At 47.6% G+C, this 18,559-nt stretch overlaps 1 protein-coding gene across 5 annotated transcripts in view; it reads right to left on the reverse strand.

The window, feature by feature from the left end:
* TOM1L2 (target of myb1 like 2 membrane trafficking protein) overlaps positions 1–18,559 on the reverse strand; it is an 88,314-nt gene that overhangs the window by 20,632 nt on the left and 49,123 nt on the right. For 3 of the 5 annotated variants that reach the window (XM_019512667.1, XM_019512670.1, XM_019512671.1), the window contains exons 8-12: positions 16,508–16,641; positions 16,129–16,177; positions 15,482–15,605; positions 14,312–14,429; positions 10,749–10,824 (exon numbers count right to left, since the gene is read on the reverse strand). In XM_019512667.1, the coding sequence (XP_019368212.1) occupies positions 10,749–10,824; positions 14,312–14,429; positions 15,482–15,605; positions 16,129–16,177; positions 16,508–16,641 (501 nt within the window). Of the gene's footprint in view, positions 1–8,280; positions 8,347–10,748; positions 10,825–14,311; positions 14,430–15,481; positions 15,606–16,128; positions 16,178–16,507; positions 16,642–18,559 lie in introns of all 5 variants that reach the window. The other 2 variants (XM_019512666.1, XM_019512668.1) reach the window with 1 other exon arrangement.

Genomic DNA, 18,559 nt, shown 5'->3' on the forward strand with positions numbered 1-18,559 from the left:
AACACTAAACCAGTGGCTAAACATAGCAAAATTACAACTAGGAGTATTCATTAAACCAGTCTTAACATTGCAAAATGGCATACAGAAGTGTGAATTATATATTTAAGTGGCCATACAGGAGTTCCTTGGGAAAACAATTGTGCTTTCTTCTATACTTGGAAAATGTGCCCAAAACACACATAATAATAGACTTGGAATGAGCAGATATGCACTCAAATAAAGCAACACTCAAAAGGTAAATTATGCGCAGCCAGGCTAACAAAACCAAAAACAAAGGTTACGGGGTGGGGGTGATGCAACTGGATGCGAGTACAAAACGGATAACTTTTTGACCACTCATTAAAGCCGTCAATACGACTGATGGGTCTACTCTTGATCACGTAACGCTTTTAAAGCTAGAATACTGGACGTGAATTCTCTTTGGAAGTATCAGCTTCGTACCCTTGCTTTAAGGGGCTGTTGTGTGTTGCTGTTCACCAACAGACTCAAAACCTGCAGTCTTTTCACAGGTAACAGTTGAAGCCAATTTGTCTAGTCCCTCCAGCGAGCAAAAAGTGCCCAGCCTGGCCACAGGACAGATAAATTCTTCAGAATTAAAGGTGAGTAGACAGAATTGTTCCCTACTCATGGGATTTTTCTCCACCGCAACCAAAAGTAGTTTGAAACAGCGTGTGCACTAAAGAAGACTTGGTGTGGTTTGTGGCTCCTTTCCACTTAAACCCACCGTGATATACCACCCTCCCTAGTTTTGTAACTGGGATAGAGGTGGAGCTGGCAGGCTATGATAGGAATAACGAGATGTCACAAATTCACCTGGGTCAGTGAAGGGAAATTATTCATTTCCCAGGTTCAGAACTTCCTGTACAAATATATTGATCTAACTTCAGAGGAGGCCATGTAGTAGCAAACAGGAAAGCAATGCAATCAATTGAGATATGGCTTTCCTCTTTGGATAGCGATGCACTACCAGGTCCTAGGCCAAAGTGGCACAGCTGTTGTGCCAGGGCGGGAAGCTGCCAATCTGATGAATGCTAAGCAGTTTCAAAACTGTCTTAGGGAGGAGATAAGATGAGATTCCCAGGAACCGTCCAGGGTGTTGCCTGTCAGGGTGGCAAGCTAACACAGAGAAGAGGGCTTGCAGAAATCTCTGGAGATAGTTCTACCAGAATTATAGGCTCATAGGAAAGGCAGGCTGGAAGGGATCTCAGAAGGTCAGGAAGTCCGGTTCCTTGTAGGGTTCCCCAGGGAAAAATGGTTAAGCTCCTGGAGAGCTCAAGGGATACAAGATGTTCCTTCTGAAAGATTACTGTTCTACATCCACGACCCTTTGAGGAGCCTCGGGTCAATGACTGCCAGCATCACTGCCCCATGTCAGACCTACTCAGCAAACCGTAGGTAGTGCTGAGCGACCCAGCAGAGTGTAGGAGAATGGCAAGTTTCCACTCCAGGATAGAGGTGACAGCCAGAGGCTTAAAAGTCGGGGGGATATGGTGCACTCAGCAGGCTTGGCAGGTGCATTTGCCTGGTGACTGGCAGTGACATCAAAGATCCCGAGCAGAAGACAAGCACCTGCAGCTCACATTGGGACAGGCCACATTCCTGCTCGGGACGAGTCTCCTTGTTACATCTGTGATGATAAATGGAACTGATGATGTCTTGTTTGAAGGCAACATTTCCAAGCTGCCGTGAGCTAGCCAAGAGGGCCATTAACAGGAGCAGAGACACTGAAAGTGGTTCTTCATGTACCATCTCCCAAGGACAAGTCCTATCCTACAGAGCTGACTTGCCAGTTTAAAAGCTTTGAAGATGACTGGTTTCAGATAGCAGGCACAAGACAATGCCGGGAAATTATTCAGCCTGCAGCAACTTAAAAACCGTAACCCGAGTTTTATTCTCTCACCCTCTTCAATGCATTACTTGCTGCAGCCTTCAGAGATAGGAGTTCATTTGCCTCTCGGAAGGCTCCCATGTTTCCTTACAGATGACAAAGGGGGAAGCTTTGGGAATTATAAAAGTGCGTGGAGTAATAAATAACTAATGTGCTGCCTTTTTCTTACAGCCAATAGAAATCTGGGACCTGTCTATGCTGGAAGACTCCAAGGGTGGCTGGAGAGCTAACATGCTTGCAAGGACTGCACTGTGGGAGGAAAACCTGATTAGCTGAGAAGAGAAGCAAGTTTTATTCCATCTCAGCCCCACCAAAGTTAGTTTTGCTTTCACATTTCATTCGCCACTGCGAGGGAAAACCTCCCTGCCGAGGGGTCAACCTGCCAGCTCCCTTTAATGAAGTGCAGTCCACAACCAAGACTTCCAAGGAACCCACCAATAACAAAAAAAAGGGGAATATATTCAGATCCATATTTCTAAGGCACACCACAAACTCAAGTGAACCCCCCTCCTCAGCCTTCTTTATATACCACAAGGGCAAAGAAGGGCTTGAGCCCAGTTCTTGCTTTCCTAGTCACCTTTACTGAATACAGACAGATGCAAGAGGAAGGCAGTAGTGTTGGCTGCTCACTTGCACAAAACTTACCCTTCCAAGCAGCTATCTCACTATTGATACCAATTTACAGATCAGTCAAGCAGTTCTTCCATTACCTCCTGATGCACTAGGATCAATTAGGATCATCTAGATCACGGGCGGGCCGTTATTTCAGGCAGAGGGCCACTTACTGAGTTTTGGCAAGCCATCAAGGGCCACATGATAGGCAGCCAGGGGCAGATAAATATTCATTTTCTAAATTTTTTAGGAGCCCCATGGGCCGAACAGAATGGCCTGGCGGGCTGCATCTGGCCCCCAGGCCACATTTTGCTCCCCCTCCGATCTAGATCAAGGACAACATGGGATGGGGGGAGGCCCAAACTACATTGGATGCTTTCAAACAGTTCTAGTATATTAAGATGCTTTAAGTGAATTTGAAGCTGAAATTTGGCTTCGAATCACAGGCAGCTGGCAAGTGTGCGGGAGGGTTTTTTCCCTTTTCAGAAGTGTGGCTCTGTCACAGTTCAAGAATGGGAAGAATCTTCTGCTATATAAAGGCCTCACGCCCCTAAACCATTTAAAAAAAAAAAGGTGGATTTCCATATTAAAATAAGACTGGGATTTATGGGAGTGACTAAGATACCAGCTGCAGCAGTGGCGGCTTACATGGAAATGGCTCTGGAAGAGGATGCCGTCTGGCCAGGTTTCTGAAGTATGCAAGCCTGCATTGTCCAGTGAAGCTCCCTTTCTCAACAAGGCAGCCCCCTGAATTGTCACTGCGGCTGATGAGCCAATTATTTCATATTGTTAATGCAAAGGATTGTTTTTAAGTTTGTATATCTGTAAAATGGATATTAGCCCATACAACATTCACACTCTATTCATTCTTTAATTGAAATTAATTCTATAGGACTTAATCATTCAGAGCTCTTTTTGATTTTGTGGAGTATTCCCAAGCCTAATGCAATCACGTAGACAGCCCAGGAGGAGAACAAGGGCAAACTTTTCCACCTGCAGAAAATCAAAGGAAACTTGGAATTAAGCCCTTGTTTGAAGTCTGATTGTGTTTGTGCTTTCATGAGCGGTAAAGAGCTGTCAAAAAAGTTTTGCCAAAATATTTCCTTAATGACGGTAAAATCCAATATTCTACCCTTAAAAAGACCCTCTCTAAGGTTATTAGTGCCACATTAGGTTTCTATTGAATATGTTCCCACTGGAGAAGCAGCAGGTATGAAATGACAATTCAAGTCTCTAGGTGAACTCATTAATGCTCTCAGAATGTTTAACAAGGTTCAGACTAATTGTTGCTAGACTACAGTCTTGTGGTAGCTTAGCTGATTCCATTCTTTTCTGGGTACTTAATGCAACCGACACCAGTACTTGCCTGGCTGCTATTCACTTCTTCCCTTTGTTAGCAACAAAAAGCATTTCTTGTTCCATGTAATATGATAGCAGAAGTGGACTGATATTGCATGTCTTAGGGCTCTGTGTCAGATTGCTGCTTCCGTTCTTATCGTCACCTTAAAGCTGCAGTGATCTCAGCAAGGCTTCTTACCCTCATTAGGAAAAGGCCAACGTGGCCCTGGATGGAACAGTCAGTACTTCCCGGAGAGGAAGGGCACTGGTGAGACCTTGTTTGGAAGAACGTGCAATTCTGGCCACCCAGGTTCAAGGAAGGCTAATTCAGACTGGAAGAGGAGCAGAGAAGGGTCACTGGGACAACCAGTAGAATGGAGAGCCTGCCACCTGTAATGCAGCTGGAAGATTTGTAGATTGTTAGGGGCTGGAAGGGACCTTGTAGATCATCTGGTCCAGTCCCCTTGCACTAGGCAGGAAAAGACAACTGGGGTCAAGTGACCCCAGCAAGGTGTCTGTCCAGTCTCCTTTTGAAGATTGCAAAAGGAAGAGGTTGGCTTGTGTAGTCTCCAAAGTGAAGGTTGAGAGGGGACCTGGCTGCTATCTGCAGACAGAACAGGACAGGAAATATGACTGAGGAAGAGCTATTGAAGAAGATAAAAGACAAGACTTGCTCAAGAATGGACAGGAATTAACTTAGTCTGGAAATGAAAAGGTGGTTTTGACTCCGTAGAGCTGTGAGGTTCTGGGAGAGCCTTCCAGTCCAAGTCCTGGAGGCGGAAACCCTATCTACTTTTGAGATGCAGCTTAGTGGAGTTTGTGAAGGGAATTAAGTGCTGTGATGCCTTGGACAGCGGGAGTCTGGACTCTGTGACCCATATCCTCCCATATGCATATGCATCTTAGATGCAAACAAATTAATTAGCTGCCGGATTATTTTCAACTCATTACCATGACGGATTATTTTCAACTCATTACAATAATTCATGTGCAGCGTAAGTGATAGCTGATGTGCGCTCTGCTCACTAAGCGTGGCCGGCTGTGTGAGAGCCCTTGTTGGTGAGATGCAACATGTAATGGGTTTGCATCCTACCCTTGAATCCAGGCAACGGAAATCATTGTTCATGTAGGCAGCTAGTCTCTTCACTACATTAGAAGGTCGTTGGCAGACAAGGAAAGTGATATGGTCTTCAGAATGCAGGGACACGAATGGTTTTGCTTCGCTAAGGGTGAGGAGATGGGTCCTGTCACTAACAAGGCAGAAAAAGGTCTTTGAAAACCCTGGCCAAGAGCTCACCTGGCAAGTCTGAAGCTAGTGTGCACCAAGAATTGAATGCTCTTGCCTTGCCTGTGACACAAGAAGGCGAGACCAGGCTCCAAGGAACCTCTGGGAAGAGGACATGCCTCACCTGCCCTACATCACACAGGCCATTTCCCCATCTCCCCTCTGGTCTGGGCAGACCAGGTAGCCCCCCACTTTGCTACTAACATCCCAGTACCAGCCCCAAAGGAATCACTTTGTTTTCTGAAAATCTCTTCACCACTGAGCAGAACAGACCTGCCTTCCCCCCACATCCGTCTACTAACCCCAGCCAGGTGGGCCACTCCCAGGGCACACTGGGTTTAGCTTTTGGTCGATTCTGGTCTGGTTTTATCTTTTATCTTCCCAAACAATTTGTTTGTCGACAGAACGTCTTATGCAATATGTACATTTACCATGTGTCGCAAGCGTCCAGTTGGTGTGCTGCTAGGTTTCATTTTGCAGCAGCATATAGATTGTTTAAACCATTGCACGTCTTCGTGCTGGCTGTTGTCCAAAGCCAGGAGAGGAACTGGAATTACTGGCACTGAAATGGTGCTTGCCCTACATCCAGCTTTTGCGTGAAGGGTTTGGCTATGCTTAAAGAGGTTTGATGGTCTTGCCCTACTGCAAACTCCAGCAGTGCAGACAACAGCTCATATTGGCCAAGAAAGTTTTTAACCAATGGAGCTCAGACTAAGAGCATCTGTGCTAGGGATTTTTTGCTAGCGTTACACTGTTGGATAGGGCTATGTATTTTTTTTTGCCAAGAAAATTTTCAAGCTTAGACCGAGTTTATTCAAGGTTAGACTAAGAAACTCAAGTTTCTTAGGAGAAAACATCACCAAATTTCTAAAAGAGACTGTCCAGCAAGGGTCCCTATGAAGGCAGATGAAGAAGGGGAGGCAATTAACCTCAGAGAAGCGCATCCTATGGTGGAAAGATGGCAACACCAGGTTTCATTTTGCAGCAGCGATCAGAGTGATGCCCTGGCACTCTTCTAAAAGCTAACTGTTCTCCATCAATAGCCATAACACTGCCTGGACAGAAACCTCGTCCCTCTTTTCCATAGCCCAATAGTACAAAAAGTTACCAAAGGATCTGCACACACAGTAGTTCAGGACAAGGATGCTAGTTATTCCACTGATACTGTAAATACTAGAACATGGTATTAATAAGTATGGTTAAGAACTACAGCCACTTGGAGAAACTGGGTTAATGATTAGTCCAGTTTATTTTGGGGACATTTATCTCAGATGATATATATCATTATAGAAAGGAGCGTGAGTAGCTTGTGAAGGCAGACACTGGTGCCTAGCTGATAGTGGGACCACCAGACCCCCAAGAAGTCTTTATGCCTCCATGAATGCTGCAGTATCCTTTTTTCCAGGCTGAATAACCACAAGCCAGTAAGCAAATATGGAGTTTGTTTTCTTTCTAAAGCCCTGGCCTGAGCAGTGGGAACAGCAGGGGTGCAGGCTTCATGCTTCCCTGCACTTCTAAACAGTGGAAAAGTAATCAAGGGGAACTCCCTCCATCACTGGGCTATTCATAAAGGAGGAGCATCTAGCAAGATGGGATAGCAAAACAGGATGGTGCGCCTAGCACTGCAGCCACCCTGCAGATCAGCAGGGGGTCACAGCGAGCTGCATCCAGTGCCCCATTGAGGAAAGCAGGTGTCATCTGTTCTGCAGCTCTTTAAAATTTGAAATGATTAAGTTGGGAGTGTTCAAATCATGGGATCCATTTAAAGACAAGTGCCTGGTACAGGGTTTACCTGTGTGCCCCTCACAGGCGCACAGCCAGCCAGCAGGGATCCAGGTGCTGGCAAATGTCTGCAGCTCAGGTGCTATGCCAGTCACAGCATCCACAGTTTGGAGACACACCCCAGCTTAGAAAACCAGGCTTGCATTTCACTCCGTGGATACACATGGATGCCATGTGCCTTGTACTCCCCTGGACCTTCTTTTGTCTGCAACCTCTTTCTCCCAACATGTCCCTTTTACACTTTGCTGCAGTTAGACCATCCAAACCCACTGGATTTCTGTGGGGACTGGATGCCCAACTCCCACAAACTAACCAGAGCCAGGGCAGGCTTGGGAAGCCCCAATCCCAAAGCTGGAAAGGCAGAAATCTCAGCCTGCTTCCAAATCAAGGAACTAAAGTTTACCCACCAAGAGTGACCCTGTCTGGAGCGATTCAGACTTTGGCCCCTCCTTATAGAGGCAGGCAGCATACAGATTTTTAAAAAACAGGCCACATAACCAGTACTGCCCCCTCAAACACGCAAAAAAGAGAAAATCACAAGCAACCCCCCTCTCCCTGAAAAAAGAGTCAGACTGGCTTAAAAAACAGTCCGAAGTCAGTCTCTGTCCTCCTTATGCCCTTCCACCCTGGTTTGGAGCCTTTGTGTGGCACTTAAGTTATTACTTTAAAGCTTTCTCTGTGACTGTACGGGGAAAAGACTCGGATGCTCAGATTCTCACTGAACCTCAGAAGCTGGTGATTTAAGTGAACAGACTGGTGTCACTGGACTTCCAGCCTTACAATCTATGACTTGCCATAAAATTGCAGGAGGTGGAGACACTGCACTACATCCTCCTAATTCAGCCAGAACTCCCCAAAAGGATGTTTGCCAGAGCTTGTGAACACCACCCTTGTTTTCAAGTACGCAGGGAGAGAGGAGCATGCAGAGAAGCACCTTTTTATTGCTGTTTTGTCTAATGAAGTTTGATCCTGCAGCCTGTGTTTATAGCACCCCATGGAGTCCAGTGCTGCAGGGCTGGGCTACTAGGACCGTGGGAGATGTCCCACCCCTGGATTATGTAACATGGAACTTGTGTTTATCCTTGAAAAGTGGATACTGCATCTATAAATCGAGACAGTAAAAGGAACAAACAGGCCCTCCAGTCCCATCTCTCAGGTTTTGGGCAGCACAGAAATAATTGAAGGACACACCCCTCGCCCCCCATAATTACTCTTTCCCCTTCTCCTAGAAAATTAGGCAGGTGGGAAGAAAAGTCCTTGTACTGTCTGATTTGTGGTTGATCAGTAGGCTGGGTGAGAGGTACACAGAGGATGGTTATTCTATGTAAGGAACTGGGGTGGGCAACAGGGTTCATTTTACTGGTGACATTCTCACCATTCCTTGTGTAATTAGCCACTTGTCTATGGGCTCCATGTCTGAGCTCCCACCTTTACCTCTCCTCTGTGTCGAGAACAGAAAGTCCATAAAGAGAGAAACCACAGCAACACCCGTAAGGATGGAACAGACACAAGAGCAGTAAAACAACCGTGTGCAGCGCCGAGGGGCACTGCTGCTGGCAGCCACTTCACAGAGCCACCTCCCGCTCAGCCCTCCTCCTCCTCTTCCTCCCTGGCTGGCTGCACAGAAAAGTCCCAGCCCTTCCTGTGCCATCCAGTGGGTTGCACAAACTTACTCTTTCCGCCATGCTGCTATTTTTAAAAAGATGACAACCGACAAGAAGTGAGGCTGGTGTTTTGTGTTTTCCTTAGAAGGGAAGGGTATTGACAATTTGACCGTGACTCACAAGTCAGCCAGACCTTACAGGGATGTCAGATGCAAGCCATCCTGGAATTTCTCCTCATTTATGGAGGTTATACTCAAATTCATCCCTCCTCCCATTTTTCTTGGTCTCCAGACACAATGCCAATCTCTTCACCTTAAGTCCTCACCTCTGAAGGATATGACAGCCATGACAAGTGAAGAATCCCAGCTGGATAAGGCGTTTCAGAAGCCTTTACGGGACGCACTTAAGACCCTTGTAACTTAATAGGGCTTACATCAAAGTACGTCATTTCAAGACTTGGGCCAGGGAGCATGTGAAAAGTGGAATCACCTCAACTTCTCTGATGAACAGACGGCATGGACAGACACCTGCTGTCCCAGTTGTGTCCATCCAACGTCTTGGTGACCACCACTGCGACTCCCACCAGGGAAAAGTCACGGGAGAGAAATTATGTATTTTTGGCTGCCTTTCAGTATGATTTAGTAGCTGTAATCAAGGACAGCCAATGCTACATGACCAGCCTTCCTCCATGGACCACTATTCAAGAGGCTGCTAAGAGGAATTTTAACTTCAGATAACTACTGAATAAGAAGCCTAAGGAGAACTAGCTGTAATAGCCTCTGACCCTTCCTGGGTGTGCTATAAGTGAAATCTCCTTCAGTTGTCCCTAACCCTAACCCTAACCAAATGGCACATTAATTTACAGAGAGCTAGAAACTGCCTTTAACTTCATTCCCACTATTTCAGTTGGGGTTGAAACCATCCAAAAAGTCACTGGATTATCTCTTCTAAGAAAAAACACCCATCAGCCTCACTTCAGAACATTGCAACTCTTAGCTGCTCAGGGTTTAAGTCTCTTCCTAAGACAGCAGTGAACATATTACAGATGCAGTCATCTCATCAGGACCTTTGGAAAGAGATCGAAAGGCTGAGCTATAACAACATCCCAGGTCCAAAGTTCAATAATCCAAGCAAGTGGCTGCTTTCATACACTTTGACCAGTCAGATTAGTTTAGGATGTGGTTCTTTGAACTGACAACACTTCGGGCAAGGTAACAGCTACACTGGTGTGTGTGACAGGTCACATCAGCGCCTGAAGCAGGATTAAATGAAGTACTAATGAAGGAGGACATAAGCCCTGAGCCATCAGTGGAAAAGCCACAGTGGCCCAGGGCTAACATGCAGCACGCATCAGCACTTGCTGGTGGTAAGTCCAAAGATAACCAGTAACAAGGACGGGATAGACCAGTTTACCCCAATCTCCTCACTAGCCCCCTATGCTATGCTAGTCCCTGCTGTAGTCAAAGCAGCAGCAAGCAGCTGGGCACCTCTGGCCTGACGTGGATACAGACTCTCACCCACTCCAAGTGAAAGCTGTCTGGGGCAGCCTGTGGCCAAAGAATATTTTGCAATTCGTCTGCATGTGAGAGAGCTTGGAAAAGGGAACTGTGGGGGATGGGAAAATGTGCACGTTACACTGGCTCTTCCATGCTCCCTAGCGGTGGCTCTAGGGCAAGGTTAGTCTCTGAGCTGGCTCTGAACTTCGTCAGCCATCAGCGAATGCCAAGCATTGCAGGAGGAAAGGGCTTTAAAAAGGTGGCTTGGGGAGATGCCTGGGAATTTCCCTCATTCCTAACTCAGCCTTGATTCCTGCTGGGGCTGGCTCGAACGTGCCAGAACGGCCGCCTGCACTACCTTTCATTGAGTGCGTTCCCAGAACGTGATCCACGCGCTTGTTTCTGTGGCAACTCCTGTCAAAGCACCGGGCATCCTGGCAGACGGCCACGTGACGGAAGCATTTGCCCCCTCTGGCTTTGTAGGCTGGGCATGCTAACTTGCCCTTCTTTTTGGAAATCATGACCAGGTAGGTACTTTTTCCTAGATAGTCTTCCAAACAGCCTCATCAGCATCAATTTGAAATGCAAGGGACAGCGCTGCCCTCTGGGTCACTGGCAGAATGCCTATTAAAAGTCTACCTCAAACCCAGATGTCTAGAGAGCAGCATCGTTGCTCTTAGCTCTGTAAAACATTGCCCTGGAAGGCCTGCTGCTGAGGGCAGTAATGCAAGGCAGTGACCTACCCCTCCTGTGTTCTGTTTTCGAACATCCAGAGCAGATGCCAGTCCTTTGACAGCCTGTGGATCCTCGTACGTCACACTGCAACAAAGGAACACACACACAACGCATATACATCCAGCCACCACCAAATGCCAGAGCAAACATATTGGGCTCTGATCTGATTGCTTTGTTTGCCATTGGAATCAGGCTGGTTATTTTTGCAATGGCCTAGCATGTGAAGTGCTTCCCAACAGAGATAAGAACACGCAGTCTGTCCCGGGGAAATTACCCAGTGATTTCAGGCATGATGCAACAAGTTGTGCATGACACACAAGAGCAGGGGGTGCCAAGCCAGCAAAGGAATGATAATGCAACATTACCCAGGTGGGTGCAGAGCTATGCAGGAGACAATTATGTGTTTTTAAACAAGGAGACCAGACATCGGCATGCATCTTACAGATATTGTTATACCAAAGACCTTCTGGGGGGATTTAAATGAGGGGTAACAGCTTTACAGCTCAGCTCAGAAAAGACACGCAAATGTAGGGGAGAGCACAGCAGGGCACATGGAAAGGATTACAGGAGAAGGCAACATCAAGGGAGCCAGCAAAGGGACCAGAGCAGATGGAGAAAACATGTTTATGTGAAGATGGTGAGGAGAAGCGTGAATTTGATGTGGAGGGCATGCCAGCGGAGCGATTCCAGGGAAGGGGAGGAAAGCACCCTGTTCAAGTTTGCTGATGACACTAAGATGTGGGGGGATGTGGGCACAATAGAGGGGAGCAACAGGCTACAGTTGGACCTAGACAGGTTACAAGGATGGGCAGAGGAGAACAGGATGGGGTTTAACATAGACAAGTGTAAGGTGATGCACCTGGGGAGGAACAATCGGCACCACACATACAGGCTGGGGAACTCCCCTCTTGTCAGCACGGAGGTGGAAAAGGATCTGGGAGTCATTATTGACTCCAAGATGAACATGAGTCGGCAATGTGGGGAGGCGGCTAGGAAGGCCAACTGCACCTTGTCGTGCATCCACAGATGCATCTCGAGCAGGTCCAAGGAGGTGATCCTCCCCCTCTATGCGGCACTGGTCAGGCCGCAGCTGGAGTACTGCGTCCAGTTCTGGGCGCCGCACTTTAAGAGGGATGTGGACAGCATCGAGAGGGTCCAGAGGAGGGCCACTCGTATGATCAAGGGACAGCAGGGTAGGTCCTATGAGGAAAGGTTGCGGGACCTGAACCTGTTCAGCCTTCAAAAGAGAAGGCTGAGGGGGGATCTTGTGGCCTGTTATAAACTGGTTAGGGGGGATCAGCAGGCGCTGGGGGAGTCCCTGTTCCCCCGAGCGCCGCAAGGAGTGACCAGGAACAATGGTCACAAGCTGGCGGAGGGAAGGTTTAAGTTGGACATCAGGAGGCGCTACTTCACGGTCAGGGCGGCTAGGGTCTGGAACCAGCTTCCAAGTGAGGTGGTGCAGGCTCCCACCCTGGGGGTTTTTAAGAGGAGGTTGGATGACCACCTTACTGGGGTCATTTGACCCCAGTGCTCTTCCTGCCATGGCAGGGGGTCGGACTAGATGATCTGCTCAGGTCCCTTCCGACCCTAGAAACTATGAAACTATGACTTTATTAGGAAGCTGACAAGTTAAAAGGAGTTGAGGAGCGATGAGTGGGTGGGGAGGTGGTCACAGTTATCAACAGGAGAGAGAAAGACACAAGGAGGCGGGAGAAAGCACTGAGTCAGTTCCCCAGATCCAGATCCTCTTCCGAGAGATTGGGCTCCTAAAATGTTACTCAAAATTATTCTTGAAGAGACACATGAGGTGATCTGAGGAATCCTTGCTTTTCCACCAGGCAGGGAGAAGCAATCAACCTTCAAGCTAATAGCACCTACCCATAAATCAGCCACTGGGTGGAGCTCCATGACTAACTAGGTGTAGTGCTTTCCTTTCTGGTATTTCCTTCTCCTACAAGATCCCCAGTCTCCCGCTTGCCTTTACAGTGGACATAGTTACACCTGGATCCCTAGGGTGCAGGTTCACATTCATTTATTACAACAGACACTGGTAAGGGGCCTGGACTGAGACCCCTCTGCTACATGCTTTGCCAGGCTTAGATTCAGCAGCGCACAGTGCTAAAACTGCACCTCTGCATACAGCATCTGGAGCAGGGTGGCTACACTTGCAGACTGCGCTGTACAATCCTGCCTGCAAGGACTCCTTGGATGTAATTCACTGGCTGAAATCTTCCAGACTTGGGCTCTGCTCAAAGAAGACTGTTTCCCCCTAGCAGAACAGAGGAGCTGAATGGGGTCACAGGTGAAACTAAGAGGTGAAGGGTGAAGCTGTTTTAGCAGGTTGACAAGGTGTTGGTGCAATCCATGTCATAATACTTGGGCCCCCAAGTCTCTGATGCCACCATCTTTTCCTTGAATTTGAACCAGGAAGAGTGCTGGTGGGGAGACAACTATGGGATACATTATTTTGATGGGGGGAGGAGATAAATGAATTAAAGCAGTTGTGTTCAACCTCTGGCCAGCAGGGTGAATCCAGCCCATGGGGCCATGTCTTCTGGGCCTCTAGGGCTCCCCATAAATCCAGAAATTTGGCAGCAGAAATACAGTGGCAGCATGAATTGCTGCAGGTTCCAGATCTACAGCAGTTAACAACACTACCACTCCCTGCTGTCGTTGTTTTGGACCTGTGGGATCCCCATGAGCTGGAATACATGCACCCTTGCATCAGCGTGTGGGGTTTGCTCCCTGCCTAGATCTGGTGTGCCACACTCCACCCACAGACTGACCCTGCTGACCTTATGCTGGATCCAGCCCCAGGATTGAACCATGGCATCTGGCCCACTGACCTTCCCTGCACTGCTCATCCAGAAGGTTGAACATGGTTGGATCAAAGAATAAGAGCACTGGGTTCTCTTCCATTACAAAATTCTTGCCTACTTAAGGACTGTGGAAGTGTCAGATTGGCAGCTCTAGGGGTAAAAGTCTTATCTCCCTACAAATAAGGAAAGAACAGCAGCAGTTGAGCAAGCTTCTTCATGTCCAGCCAAGTCCAGCCAACTTGCCTCAATCCTGAGCCCGAAGGGTGAGATGGCAATTCAGTGTCCAGACTCTTGGTAGTCATATCAGTCATTACAGACCCATGCAGGATTTGAGATGAAAGGCAGTAAACCCATTGCCAGTCCCTTAAGGTTCCCTCTAATGCTCCAATATCTTGAGGACTGCCCAAAGGAGGGAAGATTTACTATAAACCCACCCCGTAGAAAGAGAATACAAGCAACTGCCTTTCTCGATTTCTAGTCTGCTGGTAAATGGAGAGGCCAAGCGAGATGGGACCTGAAATTATTGAGCCAATCAATAATGGACTCTAGCCCAGAGCAAAAACAGCCTCCCCACACCCTCAAATAATCTGAAGTCTAGCAGGAGGAAGTTGACATTAAGTACGTTAAGAGCGCAAAATCCACATCAATCCAGACGACAAAGTGGTTTTGTACTGAAGAGCTTTCAGATTTGTGTTCCCAGGGAATACCAGTGCCAGCAATTTAAAGAGCATTAAAAACAAATAGCCACATACCTCTTCCGCTGATCAGCCAAGGAGCTGCCTCTTGTCTGTGCAAACATGTCAAAGTCATCCCGAGGTTTGCAGTGTTGTAGGGAGCTGAGCGTTCCACTGACGCTGTTTGTACCCAAGTCTACAACAAGAGACAGAGCCTAAGAGGACCAGCTAATGGTGAAACACAGCCAAGTACCACAGTCCTGGTTATACAAGAAACATAGCAGCGTGGAATGGTTATACCATCAACTAGATCAGGGTGGGCAGCCTCTGGCATGGGTGCTGCAAGTGGCATAAGTACCTGTGTGTGTGGCATGTGGAAGGCTGGGGAGGGGACAGGCTGTACAGTGGCAGATAGGACAGGGAGCAGAAAGCAGAGCAGCAAATGGGGCTGGGAAAGGGATCAGAATAGCACTCAGGGAGGGTGCAGGGCTGCCACAAACGTTGGCCTTCAGTGAACTAACTGATGGTCAGTGTTGTACAGAGCAGAGATGAGGCATCACTTAGGTTTTGTCCAAGCTGTGGTAGAGACAGGATTAACCACAGCCTTGGCTGCGCAGAGGAACTGACAGTTTCTCTTTTCACCCTAAGCAGTGTGGATAGAGATCCCCCCTCTGTTCCAGGAGAGGCAGGGATTAGAGCAGGAAGCATGCTCTAGACCAGGCTTTTGGGCTGCAACCCCAGCCTGGGGCATGCTCAACTTGGTTTCCAGTCTGACCCCACCCAGGGGAGCTGAATGTGTGTCAAGCACAGGGACCCATTCTGGGTTGTGACCTCTAGTCTGGGAACTGCGGCTGTAGAAGACAACCCCTGTGAGTAGCAGAAAACTGCCTTTTCTTCCCCCATTCCTCAGTTTCGCTGTTTCTTAGATCCAGTGCAGTGAAGGAACATCCTGATAGGAGAGTGGCAGCACAGAAGCTAAATGAATACCCCAAAGGCTTCACAGCTTCACATGTGTCAGAGCAGAACCCAGATCTGCCTCCTTTTCCCCTGCTTTGTCTGATGGCTGACACTTTTCAAAAAATGCTTCTTTGTGGTACCGAGATGTTACCACTAAAACTACCTCAGAAAGTTCACTGTGCTTGCTAACACCTGCTGATCCAAATGTAAGGTCACCCCAGAACAACTAGGGAGTGGTCCATGCCACTGCTGCTCTGCGTTGAAACACGCTTTGCAAAAGCGGACACTTACCAAGCCCTGCAAGCTGCGAGGAAAGCGAAGGTGGGGGGGCCGTGCTTCCCACCATTGGGCTCACCACGGCTGGGGAGCCAGGGCCCAAATCTATTAAATTATCCTCCGTCACCTCGTTCAGCACCTGTTAGGATAATCAAAATTACATGTAGGTGAGATTCCTGGCAGTCATACTAGCAGAGACAAGGGAACATGAAAATGGTGTGTGCTTCCTAACATGCCCTTTCTGGGCAGCTGTTCCGAATGGAAGTATGTTAATTAGTGGCTTAGATTGTAGGATGATAAACACGGGAAGAAGAGAAAAGATACCTCTGCTCTCTTGTTGGACAAGTGTCTGAACAACAGCCTCAGCTCACTGCCTGCCTTGTGTCTATGGTGTTATCCCACTCAACACAGTCCTGAAAAGGTTTTTTGCCAGGCTCAAAGATCACCTTGGAATGAGTGAAGTTCCCTTCTGTTTTCCCACCACCTCCAGCTTTGGACAGGGAGCAGGGTGGAGTGCAAGATAACCTTTATCTTCCACATGAAAAACAAATCACTTCCAGAAATACACACATTTCCCTGTGACTAAAGGGACACTGCTGACAGCAGGCAGGAGTTTGCTCTGGCTGTGCTACATGACGAGAGGAGATTAATTAGATACTTACTCCATTACTGGCATTTTGTGCTGACCGGCCTGACCTGTACCGTTCAAACCTGTCACAAAACAAAGCCAGGAGATTATGAAACCCACATACAAATCTTGGGGGAAAAAAAAGCAAGTATAAGAAAACTAAAATTCACTAGCTAGGACAAAATTCTAGCAGCTTTTAAGACCAATATCTGAAAATCTTGAGCCAGGGGGAAAAATGGCTGATGAGAATGATGGAGAACTACTATTTTATGCACCTTTTCTTGTGGTCTGGTTCCCCTAATTTTTTTTCTATGTTTCATCATCTGAACCTATGATGAACTTTTTCAGTCGCCTACCCTGTTCTGCATGCAGCCCAGGTGAGAAGGCAGCACTGTGGTAAAGGGTCCCCTCACCTCTCGTATCGAAGGAAGATGTTATTTAAGTCATCATTCACATGCAGCAGTTCCTCTGTCACCTCTTCATTGGACACTCGCGAGATAAGTTCCACAATCCTCTGCTGCATAGCTCTACAGGTCCGGTTCAGCTCCTAAGGGAGTAAATCGCATAGGCATGAATCCTGACAACCAACCCGCAAGAAACAAGCAGATCGGCTTGTGCTCCCTTCGCCGCCTGCACTCCTGACTCCAAGTTCTCTGTCATAAGAACATAAACAGTGCCATACTGAGTAGATCAATGATCCACCTAGCCCAGTATCCCATTTCTGACAGTGGCAGAAGTGGATGCTATACAGGGAGGGCATCAAACCAGATCTCTCTAGAGTGATCTCTCCCCTATTTAATCCCCTTCCTAGCATCCACCATTTTTTTGGGTTGGAGATATCAGCGGGAACATCTCCATCAGCTGAGAAACCCCAAGATCACAAACACTGGAAGACTGAATGTCACTCTGTACCTGGTAGAATACACGCCACAGGAGCAGGGGTGCCCAAAACCTTGAGGGCCTACATATAGCTCAGCACACATGTTCTTCAACCATAAAAGCATCACAGCGATTTTTACACATGGAATACCTAAGGATTACTTTCACAGAAACTTGAGCATAAAGCATCTGAATGCCAGAGCCTCCAAAACTAGACAACATTTTCCTTCAATAGCCAGGTTTTCTGCTTAGCGACACAGTGTATCAAAGTACCTGGATAGCATTGTTGCTAAAAATGAAAGGGGTACTGGAAAGGGACTGTTGTTATATGACACTGGTGAGGCTCGGTACAGTGAAAAGACACTCCTGCTTCTTGGAAAAGGAAGGTGCATATAAAGCAAAGAGGCTGCACAAGCAAGACCTCCTTGAAACACGTGCTTAGAAATATTCTGGATAACAGAACCATGCAGCCTTGAGCAGGAAGGTCTTCTTGGTGTCACTCTGCAACCCAAGGCCTCAAGTGATTAAGGAAAGGCAAGGAAAAGTTAACATGAAAACCTTGCAGGCTAGACCTGTTCTGAGCTGTACTGTGGAAACCTCTCACGCCTAAGCAAGCCTTAGCTGGGTGCTTCTCATGAGACCCCTGCCACCACCAATTATTTGGAAAACTTGTCCACCTCTGCCAGGTCTCCAAGCATGGAGAATTTCGAGTTTACGGCTCAAAACGGATGTGTTGGGAAACTTACCCGAGGAAGCCGGACGGAAAAGCCAGCCCCACCAAGGTGGCCTGGGCCTTACTTGAACAAGCACAGACATTTGGGGTAATTTGGGCCCCTCTCCCATCCCTCCCGTCTCTCTGCAGAGAGGAAGCTCTGCACTAAACAAGGATGTCTTGGTGGTACATAACCTTCAGGGTGAAAGCAAAAATGTGATTGTTTGCCTTGCTTGGTCTGACATCCTAAGCCCTGGATAAATTTCACCTAATGCAATCCAGCTGCCTTGGCAGCTTGAGGAATGCATTCTCCAGTGTCACGTTTGATCCCATCACTTTAGAAGCAGATTGTGACATTTCAGAGGCTCACTCGCTGCCATACAGGGAGGGCTGACAGGACCTGTCTATTCTGCTCAGACATGGCTCTCAAGGAGGCTGTTTACATTTCATTGTGAGGAAAATGTCAGGAACTATTTAAGGAGGATGACTATATACCACCTCAAAGCAAAGAGCCTCGCATATGAGGCCTTTCTGCCTTCAAAAGGCTAACCGTGCCCCTTGTCATCAAAAAATCGCCTCTCTCTCAATCTCTCGCCTGCTCTGTGATTCAGACTTAGGCTGCATCCATCAGCGAGAACCAGTCGCACTTCACGATCATTTCTTCTCACCTTAAAAACGTATTGTCAGATTACGCAGGCACGATTTCTCTGGCTGTCTATAAATGTAGGCGAGTTATTCTGTGCTCTCAGAGTCCACCATGGTTTCCTGGAAGCTGCTTTTTTTTCTGATCACAGTCCAACCCAAACGGTTTGAAGCTGAAAGGCTCTTTATTGTAAAGCCTTTCATCAGCTGCCATGTGGCTCCGAGACAGGCA

This window comes from Gavialis gangeticus, unplaced genomic scaffold (genome assembly GCF_001723915.1).
Source record: "Gavialis gangeticus isolate Ggan-Ray unplaced genomic scaffold, GavGan_comp1, whole genome shotgun sequence".
NCBI lineage: Eukaryota > Metazoa > Chordata > Crocodylia > Gavialidae > Gavialis > Gavialis gangeticus.